Here is a 13,871-nt window from a genome sequence, read left to right as displayed (position 1 = left end):
TGGAATTATCAAATATAAATATGAAATCAGTACACTTCAGATATTTAAAAAATAAAAAGTAAAATGAAAAACAAGAAAACAAAGCAAACACAGCTAAATGTAATTTAAGGGAAACCATTTATAGTAAAAACAAAATATAAAATATACCAGAATAACTCATAAAAGACGTGCAAAACTTTTCTAGGAAAAAAGCTATATAATATTCAAAAATAAAAGATTTAAGCAAATGGAAAGGCATGCAATGTTTCTGAACAGGCAGATACCATATTGTAAAGATAGCATTTTCTCCCAAATTAATCTATATATTCAAAGCAATTCCAACAAAAATGCTGACAAGTTTTTAAAATGAACTTTCACAACATGATTCTAATATGTTTAAGAGCTAAAAGCCAAGATCAGTCAAGATAATCTTTAAGAAGAACAAGGTATATGTGGAGGGGGATGAAATTACCTTAATGAATAACAAAGTTTACTATAGCTTTATAATAAGCAATAAAGGCAGAAAAATGGGGGAAAAACTGATTTTTAAAAAACCTCTCATATATCAAAAGACAGCTCTCTAAAGAGTAAAAAATCAAGTGTATTAGTTTATTGCTGTGTAACAAATTACCCCAAAACTTAATGTGGTAAAACAATAATTCCTTATCTTTCAGTTTCTTTGAGTCAGGAATCTGGGAGTGGTATGGCAAGTGGTTCTCTCTGAGCCTCTAATGAGGCTGCAGTCAGATGTCAGCCAGGACTGCAGTCATCTGAAAGCCTGACCATGCTGGAATATCCACCTCCAAAGTGGCTCATTCCCATGGCTGGGAAGTTGGTGCTGGATGTTAACAGACCCCAGTTCTTTACAGAACTGCAAGAGTGATAGTTGTTTTCGCCTAGAATAAGGAATCCAAAGAGTAAGGAAAAAGCTGTATACCTTTAATGAAGCCTCAGAAGTCACTGTTAATTCTGCTATACTCTCTTGGTCACCCAAACAAGCCCTGAGTCACTGTGAGCAGAGACTAAAGAAGGGTGTGAATACCAGAAGAGAAGAACACTGGGGCCACCTCAGAGGCTGGCTACCACACTAAGCCATAGTAGGCTAAGAATAAATCTTCAATTTACATAACCAACAAAGGATCAGTATGTAGAACTTACCAAGAATTCTTGTAAATCAAAACAAAAAAATGTTAGCAAACTAAAAAAAACAGAAGACATGTGGACAAGTAATTCACAGAAGCAACAACATAAATCGAACGTAACAAGCATTCAAAAAGTATTTTTCCCTAGAACCACGTAATTCATGCTATTTACGTATCATAAAGGCATAGAATTTAAATATTTTTCTAAAAATGATGCATTTATGTTCATTCATCCTTGTTTTTTCCCACTTCCCCTTGAGACCAATGTCCATTCTAGAAGCTGGTTAAGGATGAAGGTACAACTTGTGGCCACAGAGGAGACACAGATTAATGTATCCAACACCATGATCCCAACCTCAGAACTTGTCCTCTGGAAAATAAAATGAAAGAACTCAGTCAACCAGTAATAAATATGAAAAAAAAAAATCAGCAGATCTACATACAGCACACTATTTACAAAAGGTCAATTTTAGTTATTAAGTACTTTCTTCCTCTTTACATTTACATTTGGGGCAAGCTCTTTATGAACTGTGATGGGTACCCCAAAATGAAGGACTATAAATGCATGAATCTGCCACCTTCTACTATTCCACGGTCTGACACTCTTCCTAATGACTTTACATTATCACTTGGTTATAGCCCCTTTAAAGAAGCAGGTCTCAAACTTTTTGGTCTCAGAATTCCTCTTACATTCTTAATCATCAAGGACCTAAAAAGCTTTTGTTCAGATGGGTTTTATCCATCCATGTGTACAGTATTAGAAATAAAAACTGAGGATTTTAAAATATTTTATTTAATATTGCAATAAATAATTGTTAATAGCAAATCAATAATCTGTTTCATTAAAATTAAATATTTTATTAATTCATTTAAAAATAAACATATTGCATGTTTAAATAACATTTTTAACAGAAATAACTAATTTCCAAAACCAAAAAAATTTTTTAGTAAAGAGTGGCACTGATTTCACTTTTAAATCTCTTTAATATTTAGTTTAATAGAAGATGTCTGTATATATACTTTTGCATTTAATCTGTTGTGAGAGATTGTTTTGTTTGAAGACTATAAAGAAAACTTGGCCTCATATAACCATGTACTTAAGAAAAGGGAAGAGTATTTTAATAGTCTTTTCAGACAATCTGTGGATATTCTTCTTTGATACATTCAAAAAATTTAAAGTGTTTTTATTTATTTCTTAAACATCAGTTGCAATGTGAAATTTCAAACTATGGTGATGAACTTTTACTACGCCCTTACATTAAAATCTATTTTGCACTTTGAATCTTTTTCCTACGTCTGATTTTGTAACATGATGCATTGGTCATTTGGGAAATACCAGTTCACTATGTAGATCTTCCAAATGTTGACATTTCATTGCACAATATCAAAAAAAAAAAGTGTTAATATCACTACCAATCTCATCAGAAAAGCCTTTAAATATTGAGAAGCTGTCAAGCTCATGGTGGCATATACAAGTTTCCCAAAAATCCTAATTTTCATTTAAAAGCTCAGTTTTTACCATTGGCAACATATAACATCAGTTGTTTCTCTTGAAGTGACAAAGCTCAATTCATTCATTTTTAAGAAAATATCTGCCAAATATCCATTCTTTTTTTTTTTTTTTTAAAGGCTCATTGTTTACTTCTTGGTATTGCGTTTTTTTAAAAATTTATTTATTTATTAATTTATTTACGGCTGTGTTGGGTCTTCGTTTCTGTGCGAGGGCTTTCTCTAGTTGCGGCAAGTGGGGGCCACTCTTCATCGCGGTGCGTGGGCCTCTCATTATCGCGGCCTCTCTTGTTGCGGAGCACAGGCTCCAGATGCGCAGGCTCAGTAATTGTGGCTCACGGGCCTCGTTGCTCTGCGGCATGTGGGATCTTCCCAGACCAGGGCTCGAACCCGTGTCCCCTGCATTGGCAGGCAGATTCTCAACCACTGCACCACCAGGGAAGCCCCCAAATAGCCATTCTTGAAAACCACAGTTTGTTACTCATTCTTTCAAGTAAAAATTATTTTCCAAGAAAAAAAGCAGCTAATTCAACTTGGAATTCAAACAACTGCACAAGTACTTTTCTTATTGCACTTCAGTCTGCAGCAGAAGCACTTTATGCATTATCCCACTTCATCGCACAGAATATTAAGGATAAAGATTTTAAAAATAGGGACGTCCCTGGTGGTCCAGTGGGTAAGACTCCATTCCCGATGCGTGGGGCCCGGGTTCAATCCCTGGTCGGGGAACTAGATCCCGCACGCCGCAACTAAGAAGTCCGCACGCCACAACTAAGACCCGGTGCAGCCAAAATAAATAAATAAATAATTTTTAAAAATATTTATTTATTTATTTATTTATGGCTGTGTTGGGTCTTCGTTTCTGTGCAAGGGCTTTCTCTAGTTGCAGCAAGTGGGGGCCACTCTTCATCGCGGTGCGTGGGCCTCTCACTATCGCGGCCTCTCTTGTTGCGGAGCACAGGCTCCAGATGCGCAGGCTCAGTAATTGTGGCTCACGGGCCTAGTTGCTCCGCGGCATGTGGGATCTTCCCAGACCAGGGCTCGAACCCGTGTCCCCTGCATTAGCAGGCAGATTCTCAACCACTGCGCCACCAGGGAAGCCCCTAAATAAATAATTTTTTTAAAAAATATTTTAAAAACAATTTTCACTGCTTCATCAAGGACATATAAGTAAAACTAACATAATTTTTGTTGGTGGCGGTGTTTACTCTAAGTATGTGATGGTAAAGTTACAATAACTTTTAGAGTGCTTCGGAGGCACTGTCTTAATTCCTGCTAAGGTGCCAAGCAGTCTTACCCATCATTGCTTTTGTATTATTAATACAAATGTCAGGACAGTGAATAAGGCAAATAATGAATCAGTGTTATAATGAAAACAGTTTCAACTTTGCCAACACCTGAAAGGGTATCAGAGACAATCCCCCCCACTCCCCAACTCAGAGTTTCATGGACAACTTTGAGAATCTACTTTAAGGTACTATTCTCATTTAGTGTCTGCTAAGAGGAGTATATATAAGGAAATGAAAAGCAGTTAGATTCCCCTAACTGAAATTTCTGGTGTACAGATATCAGACCTTGTAAAAACTTAGGATTTAGAACATTAGTTTACAAGTTTTAACACTGTAAGTTTTAAGCAGCTGAAGAGAGGTTTGGAACACAAATGACTTTGTCTGGTGTGCCATACTTCATTAGATGTCAGAAAAACCTAGAAAAACACCAACAATTTGCCTTCCTGCCTCTTCTTTTCTGCTTACTGTGAGATAGAGGTAATCACAAAGGCAACAACAGTACAATTTATTGGGGGCTTACCAGGCGCCAGGCACTCTATGAAGCAATTTACAATGTATTAACTCATTTAATCCTCACAATTAACGCTATGAAATAGGTATTATTATTATTACTCTCAATTTATGGATGTTAAGTAACATATCCACAGTCATTCTAGTAGTAAATAAAGCTCAAAAATGAATGCAGGCAGTTTGACTCCTGAATTGTGTGCATTTCACCAACCACAATGCCATAAGATATTAAAAAGTGTTTTTCTTTGATACGTCTTTAATGACTGATTGCTGATGACTATGTTATCATTCAAAAACTCAAGCATGTTTATGTCAAACAGAGCATTAGAGAAAGTAGGACCTAAAAAAATCCTGAAACAGATAAGCCACACCCAGAACTAGCAAACTGCCAAATATTACACGTACTCCTGGGACAAGAACGTCCAAGAGCTCAAACAGAAGATTCCCCTGCGTGGCTCACCATGCTCAGTGATAAAACACAACCACTGTGAGGAGGTGCTCTTCACACAATACCCAGAGGTATTCCCTCCCACTTACCACATGACTGTTGCCATCTCAGACTTTTCACAAAAAGTTGAAGATTCATAAACAGAATCATTTTTCCACGTTGATTATTCCCCACAAAAGATAAGAATATTAAACTTATGTAGATGTAAAAAGTTAGCATAAAAGACAATAACAGAATCACACAGAATTTTACTGGACAGGAACTCAACTTCATATTGCAAACCTGGAGAGGCTGTCTAGGTGACTTGCCCAAGGCTACACAGCATATTAACAGCAGAACCCAATGCAAGTTACTCCCAATCCAGATAATCATCCACATCACCATGCTGTTTATGCCTTACTACAAAAGTCTCACCTCCTTCAAGAGTTCATTTGAGAGGCTGTTCAGATGCATCAATACATATTTGTATTTTTACTGATACATTATAGATTTGTACATACCCACTACTGATAGCTATTCTGACTGAACCTGAAATAAACCTAGAAAAATAAAAAATAAAAATCACAAAAGCACTTTAAAAAGCTCACAATTGAGATTCAACAAATATTAACTAAATTATCTATTTTGATTTTCCAAATATTCCAACAGCACATAAATCAGTCTTTCTCCTCAAAATATTTAAATCCATGTCTCTCAAAGTGTGGCAGGTTCCAGAATCAGAATCACATGACACTTATAAAAAATTCAAATCCTAGTGTCATCCCCAAGTCAATTGAAACAGTCTCTGAAACTCCCAAAATGGTATTTTAAAAAGCTCTCCAGATGATTCTTATTCATCCAAAAGCTATTTATTGAACATTCACTCTACAATATTCTAGTGGGAAACAAGGAACAAACGAGTACACAAAAACAAGTAAACATTCTGGATTTTAGCTGTCCTATGAAGAAATAAAGATAATATGTCAAAGAGTGACCTGGAGGACTACAATTGTCCCTCAGCAATCTCAGGGGATTGGTTCCAAAACCCCCATCAAATACAGAGAGCCAACTGTACCTTAAAAGGAGCAGCCAGACAGAATTTTCAGGGCAGTGAAAATACTATGTATGATATTACAATGACGAACACATGTCATTATACATTTGTTCAAACCCTTAGATTGTACAACACTAATAGTGAACCCTAACATAAACTGTGGACTCTGGGTGATTATGATGTAGGGCCATCAACTCTAAAAAATGTACCACGCTAGTGAGGGATGTTGATAATGGGAGAAGCTATGTAAGTCTGGGGAGAAGGGATATATGGGAAATCTCCATATATTCCGTTTAATTTTGCTGTAAACCTAAAACTGCTCTTTAAAAATAAAGCCCTAAAAAAAAAAAAAAAAAAAAAAAGTGATCAAGAGAAGGTCTTTCTGCAGAGGCAACATTTGAAGTGAGGAGCCCTTCACTTAAGAAAAGTGGTTCTCTTGGGGTTTCCCTGGTGGCGCAGTGGTTAAGAATCCGCCTGCCAATGCAGGAGACATGGGTTTGAGCCCTGGTCCGGGAAGGTCCCACATGCCATGGAGCAACTAAGCCCCTGTGACACAACTACTGAGTCTGCACTCTAGAGCCCACGTGCCAGAACTACTGAGCCCATGTGCCGCAACTACTGAAGCCCGCATGCCTAGAGCCCGTGCTCTGCAACAAGAGAAGCCACCGTTAATAAGAAGCCCGCGCACCGCAATGAAGAGTAGCCCCCGCTCGCCACCACTGGAGAAAGCCCGCACGCAGCCACGAAGACACAACACAGCCATAAATAAATAAATAAATAAATAAATTTTATATATCGAAAAAAAAGAATAGTGGTTCTCAAACTCAGTGTACATCAAAATCACCTGGAGGACTTACTAAAAATGATTTCTGGTTAGAAGGTCTTGAGTAGGGCCCAAGAATTTGCAGTCCTAACAAGACTGCAAATGATGCTGATGCTGCTAGTCCAGAAACCACACTTGGAGAATCATCGATCTAAAGGGAACAGCTAAAGGGTTTGAATAACTCTGGTGTGTTAGAGGAAGAGAAAAAAAGTCCATTAGAAGGGAGGGTAATGTCATTGTTTCGGGACCACTTAAGATGGTGAATTAAACTACCAACTATGGATACCCAGACCAGAAATGGAATCACAGTTTGTTCAATAATACCTTACATTTGCAAAGCTTTTCAGTTTATAAAAGCATTTTCACTTTCATTATTTAATACGATTTAGTGAGATATAAGTGAAGAACTATTAGCTACATTTAGAGATAAAGAAACTGAAGGACAGAAACATTATGAACCTGAGGGAACCAGAAAACAATTAAGGGGCAGAACTATGTCCCCTGACTCCAAATCCAGTGTTACTTCCAGAACAGCATGTTCGATTTTTTTAAACAGCAAAGCAAAGGATACATACAGGAGTTAATAATAAGTTACTTTCTAGACTCTCTGCCTAAAAACATGATGGCTTCCAGACTTAATTTGTTTTAGATACCAGTTAAAAAGCAACACTGCCTTAAGATTGACAGTATTTAGTCCCATCTACTTATTTCTCCTAGTTCAAAAACAAAAGATGGAGAAATGAAGAGGGAATTTACACACTATTATTCTCTCTCCTGCATAAGTAATACAGAGCTAATTTCATAACCTCAGTCTCTCAGCCACATCAATCAAACACAATTTTCATCTTGTGTTTACTCTAAATCTCTCACCTAATCCCGGTTCCCACAAGAACACTGAATCCTACATGTCTTACTATACTCAGTGAGGCCATGAGCAGTTAGTTATACACCCATTATCCACCCTCTATATACCCATTATCATTTAGAATCTTCTCCATCAATCAAACCGTTACTCTTAACATTCTTACCTGCAGATCTCAATAATACTTCAAACCCAAAACTGAAATCATTATATCCTCCCTCCACCCCACACACACCTGCTTCTGTGCCTGAATTCTTTTATTTGCATTAATAACACTGCCACCCACCAAACAAGAAACCTGGAACTTGGCCTAGACACGTGTGTCTCTCTCACTCCAATCTCAACTGGCCTCTCATATCCATTCCCACAGCTACTTACAATTAGTTACCACTAATAATAAACTAGTTGCCATTTCACTAATAACTACCATGTACTAATCACTTAACACACTTCATTCTATCAATAACTCTATGAGGTAGGTAATTTTGTCCTTGTAAAATTAATCTGTCCAAGTAACAAGTAGGATGTGACAAAGTAGGCATCCAAACTCAAATGTTTCTCCCAAAGTCCATACCTTTCGCCCATACCAAAACACTTCCTTCTTCAACACCTTATATCACTCCTTTACTACCTACTCCAAATGCTAATTTCTCCCCTAGATTACTGCCAGGATTCTCCTAACTGGCCCTGCCTTGGGTCTTTTCTTCCCTTACCCTTCAATGTGCCCCCAAGTGATCTTTCTAGATCACAAATGTGATCCTTTTATCTTCCTGATACAAAAATCTGTTAGGGACTCCCTTTAATCTATCTACACTGTACAGGATACATTCTACAGGATGAATCCCAAACCCTTTAGTACAGGTCCACAATCCCTTCCTTACCTGAAGTTCCAAAATTCAAAAGCTTTGAAATTTTAAATTTTTTCATAACTCTGCAACAAAACCCACCCTGAATTGCAGGAGGTTATTGGTCTATCCCATTAGAATGATATTCACATGCTTCACTGCAGAAACATTAATATTTGATAATGAGCTGTTAACCCAGACCCCGCTGGAGTGTTAGACACCTTACCAGGAAAAAGAAAAATTTCCAACCTATTCTGATGTCTAAAACACACCTGGTCCCAAGGGTTTCAGATAAGGCACTGCAGACCCCCCACCTATTCAGCCCATCAAACCAACCTAATTTCCACCAATCACCTTACACATCGCTTAGCTCCAGGGATGTGTAAGGTGCCCTGTGCCCTGAAAACTCTCCAACCCACGGAGCTACTCACCCTTCAAGAAACCTACTCAAGGGTTTCCTTTTCAGTGAAGTTTCCTTGACCTTCTCTTGATTGTGCCACAACCACTGTACCAAGGACCCACCTCCACTGCTGTACCTTATATGTTTGTTTTCCCTATGCTGGACTATGAATGAGCTCCTCATTGAGTATTTTATCCAATTCTAGCACAGTATCCGGAATACTAAGTGTTCATTAATGTACAAGGAACTGAAATTCATGCCCAGCTCTCCCTAACTCCCAATTCCCTTCAAAGTTCATTTCTCCTTCACCCCTAAACCTTAAGATTTTTCCCTATCCATGTAGGCCCCTCACAGCTATTTTGCTTCCAGAGTTCCTCCTTCTCAATGTCATCCTAAAATTACTCTCTACCAGACGCCTTCTCTTAGCCCCAAATTCTCTAATGCCCTTTAACCTCCCGAGTCCTTCTTTCCCCAGCTTTGAACAGATCAAATCCTCTCCCTCTAAGGCAATTCATCCTCACTGCCCTTATCTCTTAACTACTACCTCCTCAACACCTCTCGCGCCTGGGCCTTCCCTCCAAAATGCTTCTCACAAGCAGATTCCCAGACACCCTCTTCTCTCACAGTCCGTTCCACCCGCTCCCGAACCTGCGCTTGGCCAGAGTCCACCCCTTCCCGGCCCGTATCCGCACATCGCGAACCTCTCCTGCAGCCGGTGTCCCCTCCCCCAGCCTCTCGCAGCCGGCACCCCTCCCTTCACCCTCCCCGTATCTCTGGAGGTCCAGCTTCTCGGGAAACTGTCCCAGGAGCCGTGTCTTTCACCTCAGACACCTTAGGATTACGCCGGTCCGAGCAGCCCCGGGCCCGAGCACCTCCGTCCCCAGATCCTCCTCGGCACCGCAAACCCCCTTCGGCCCAGACCTCGGGCCGGGCCTCCCGCTCACCTTGCTGGATGTCGCCGTTGCTGCCCCCCGGGATGGGCACGTTGAGTTGGCGCTCGGGCTCCGGCAGACAGCGCAGGCAGAAAGAGTGAAGACAGGGCAGCAGCTTGGGCTCCGCCTCACGCCGGCTCTGCAGGCTCTGCTGACACACGGCGCAGGTGTCCAGGAGCGAGGCTGGCGGTCCAGGAGGCGGCCCCGCCGAGGGACCCGGAGCAGGAACCGAAGCCGGAGCTGGGGCCGGCGTCGATACCGCCCCCCCGGAAACTCCAGGGCCCACTGAGGCTGCAGGGGCTGAGGCAGCCGGGGCCGAGCCCGAGGAGGCCGCGGCCACCCCCCCGTCGTCAGGCCCGGCCGCGCCGCTCTCCGCGCCGGCCCTGCCGCCTTCCTCCTCCTCCTCCTCCACCAGCACCGCGGCGAGAGGCGGCTCCGCCTCCTGCGCCGCGGGCCCGGCGGCCCCGGCAGTTACCGGCGCGCTGCTGCTGCCCCCGCCGCCGCTCTCAGCCTCGCCACCGCCTTTGTTTTCCGCCATGTTTTCCTCTTTGAACCCGCCGGACCGCCCCGCGCCGCCCGCCGCCGCCGCCGCCCCCAGCCCCAGCCGCAGCCGCAGCGAGAGCGGCCGCCGAGAGCGAGCAGGCAAGCGAACGAAGGAACGAGAACGCGCGCGCACGCGGCGCCCCCACCCTCGCGTCGCGCGGTTGCAGGAGGGCGGGCGCGGCGCGCGCACGTACGCACGGACGTCCTCCGGAGGGAGGCGGGAACTCGGGGCGCGGGCGCGTAGACGTCCTGGCCGCCCTTCCTGCCCTCCGTGGCCGGCGTGTGGAGTCCGCCCCGTTGCAGTTCGGCTCGCAGTGAGCGTTTAAGTCAGAGGCTCTTGACGCTGAACTAGCTTTGGTCGGGGTGGTTAAGAGCTCGGCCGCGGCGGTGGTGCGGGGAAGAGCGGGCAAGGGTGGAAGGCCGGGGCTGGTTCCTGCGGAGTGAGTGTCTCTCGGGCGGCGAGGTCCCCAGAGGCGGGCGCGTCTCCTCCGGAACCTCACTCGGCGCGGGGTCAGACGCCTTGGCCTCCTGGCTCCGAGGTGCCGACCTCCTGGGTCTCTGTGCTTTAACTGGCCGCGTTCCTTTGGATGGTTGTGTCTCAGGGGAGCAGTAAAGTGAGGATTTTTGTTTTTAACTGGTGGCGTACCAGAAATAGGCTGAAAAGACCCAGTGAGGAAAAACAGCTATTTTAACAGCTATTTTTAGCTTCTTAAGGTGATTGATTCTCTGACGTTGCTACGCTTCAGAAAACCAATCAACTGAGAAGCTTTTTCAAAGCAGAGCTGTTCCAGGACCACACCCCAGACCTACATCAGGAAGTGGGGGAGAGCTGATGAATGTTGAAAGCGCTTTGGCTGATTCTGATGTGCGTCAGTTTGGGGAGTCACGATCTAACCAATATTGTGTCCTGAGAGTCTCACTTAGTGCCCTGGCGGGAGTTGGGTTGCAAATGCCTTAACAGTGTCGGTAATAGAAGCTTTCAGGAAGGGTCTTTATTGAGAAACAAGTACTACGGCTGTTTTAATGTTAGGATTGTGAAGTGCTTTCCTCTTCTGACAGTGTTCCCAAGAAACCGTTATTCTTGAGCTGGTAAAAGTCCTTAAAATAAACCACCTCGAAACATTTTTCATTTATTCGTTCAAAAATAGTGACCTCTTACTATGAGTCAGGTAGTGTTTTAGAGATGCTAGGATTACAGCAAAGAACAAAGGAGATCCTTACTTTCAAGGAGTTTGCAATCTGGAGGAAGAGTGACATAAATATATGCAGGGAGTGATAAATGCTATGAAGAAAAAAAAGCAGAATAAAAGAGATTAGAGATGATTGGGGAAGGCCTCGGCTGAACAAGCTTGTGGTTCTCTTGCAGAAGAGTGTTCCAAGCAGAGGAACAAAAAGTAAGTACAAAGGGCCTGAGGCAGTCTTGGCTTGTAAGTGGAACAGCAAAGAGTCTGTGTGGCTGGAGTGGCTTGAAGGGGGAAAGAGTAGTAGAATATGACATAATAGAATTAAAGGAGCCAGGTCATATACAGAAATGGCCTTCAACTTTTTAAACTTCTGTGCCCTGGAAAAGAACTTTGAAAAACTATTTTCTCCCTCGAACATTATAAGTTGACTCTTAACATTTTTCGTCAGGAGTGTAAATAGTTGCAAAGAGTGCCATTTCTGACATTTTGAAATACCAACATTTTTTAATTGTCACATTACTTTTAAATCTATCCAATGGAAAGGTAAACAAGTAGTTTAACAAACATCGTCATCCATTTTAAAAGTACATGATCAAAAATGTTCTATTTCATTAAATAAATATTAAACATGAAAAGTAAAATGTTAATTGGGACTGTCTTAATGAGATGACATAGTTTTTTTTAGTTTGTGTAGACATGGATGTATATAACATTACTAGGAAGAGATAAAGTCCTGTATCAATCCCATTTTTCATTTTTATTGACATAAGCACTGCATTAAAAAATGCATGTATATATATGTGTATATATATGAATTAATATAAAATTAAATCTCTTAAAACTATCCTTGTGTACCCTTTGGAAAAATTTCCTCCACTGTAGTACCCGAATACTCATATTCCAGTTTTAAGATGCTGAGTGAGATAGGAATTCTTGGATGAGTTTTGATCAAAGACTCAAAGTTGTTAAAAGAGTCACTGTGGCTGTTTACTGTAGAAATCACTTGTAGGGGGTCAGAGTGGAAGAAGGAAGACCAGTTAGACTGCTAATAAAATAATATTTCAGCCAAGGAATAATGGTGGATTGAACCAGGGTGGTATCTGTACAGGTGGTGAAAAATAAGGTGTGTATATAATAAAGAGCAAATAAAGACTTTTCTCCAAATTCACTTCAAAAAAACAAATTAGTGGACCAAATTTCTCAACCAAAATCTTTGTTTCCTTGCATTTTTCTTAACCTTTTGATGCCTGCTACCACTTGCCTTTATTAAAATCTAGTACAAGGGAATTCCCTGATGGTCCAGTGGTTAGGACTCCACGCTTCCATTACAGGGAGCATGGGTTCGGCACATGCCACGCAGCACAGCCAAAAAAAAAAAAACTATAAAAATCTAGTATAAAAGTGCTTGTTTTTTTTTAACACTTTTAAAAAAATTTTATTTATTTACCTATTTATTTTTGGCAGCGTTGGGTCTTCATTGCTGTGCGCAGGCTTTCTCTAGTTGCGGTGAGCGGGGGCAACTCTTCGTTGTGGTGCGCGGGCTTCTCATTGCAGTGGCTTCTCTTGTGGAGCACGGGCTCTAGGCACGTGGGCTTCAGTAGTTGTGGCACACGGGCTCAGTAGTTGTGGCTCGCAGGCTCTAGAGCGCAGGCTTAGTAGTTGTGGCGCACAGGCTTAGTCGCTCTGCAGCAAGTGGGATCTTCCCGGACCAGGGCTGGAACCCGTGTCCTCTGCATTGGCAGGCGGATTCTTAACCACTGCACCACCAGGGTAGCCCAAAAGTGTTGTTTTTGAAAACGATATAATTTTATAGAGAGCAAACTGTCCCCCCACCAATATAATTTACTGTGTGCTCTGAGAATGCAGTGCCTGGAATTAAATTGTCGTGGAGTACTTGGGGATATTGAATCAGCTGCATTCTCGATTTGCAATGGGAACCCAGAAATCTTGCAGGAGAAATTGTGAAATTGAAAGACTGACGTATGATATGGACAAACCTGTCTGATGGAGAGACTGCACTGCATGGAGGTTGAGCCTGTGCTGGAGCCAGAATGCCTAGTTTGAAGCCTCGTTCCACCACCTACTAGCTGTGTGATTTGGGGTAACTTACTTAGCTTGCCTCAGTTTCCTCATTTGTAAAAGGGCTTTTTTTTTTTTTAAACTTTGTTCTCATAGAATTTTTTTTTTTTTTAATTAATTTTTGGCTGTGTTGGGTCTTTGTTTCTGTGCGAGGGCTTTCTGCAGTTGCGGTGAGCGGGGGCCAGTCTTCATCGCGGTGCGCGGGCCTCTCACTGTCGCGGCCTCTCTTGTTGCAGAGCACAGGCTCCAGACGCGCAGGCTCAGTAGCTGTGGCTCACGGGCTTAGTTGCTCC

The 13,871-nt window shown here is 42.2% G+C and overlaps 1 protein-coding gene across 4 annotated transcripts in view; it reads right to left on the bottom strand.

Annotated features, from left to right (window-relative positions):
* Window positions 1-10,516, bottom strand: part of TRIM33 (tripartite motif containing 33) — a 141,743-nt gene extending 131,227 nt beyond the window's left edge. For all 4 annotated transcript variants that reach the window (XM_061183654.1, XM_061183655.1, XM_061183658.1 and 1 more), the window contains exon 1: window positions 9,785-10,516. In XM_061183654.1, coding sequence (XP_061039637.1) covers window positions 9,785-10,310 — 526 coding nt within the window. In that variant the 5' untranslated portion in view covers window positions 10,311-10,516. The remainder of the gene's footprint in view (window positions 1-9,784) is intronic.
* Between the last annotated feature and the right edge of the window lie 3,355 nt (window positions 10,517-13,871).

This window comes from Eubalaena glacialis, chromosome 3 (assembly GCF_028564815.1).
Source record: "Eubalaena glacialis isolate mEubGla1 chromosome 3, mEubGla1.1.hap2.+ XY, whole genome shotgun sequence".
In the NCBI taxonomy this organism is placed as follows: domain Eukaryota; kingdom Metazoa; phylum Chordata; class Mammalia; order Artiodactyla; family Balaenidae; genus Eubalaena; species Eubalaena glacialis.
Note: the sequence above shows the minus strand (reverse complement) of the source record. Positions and strands in the feature narration are given on the sequence as shown.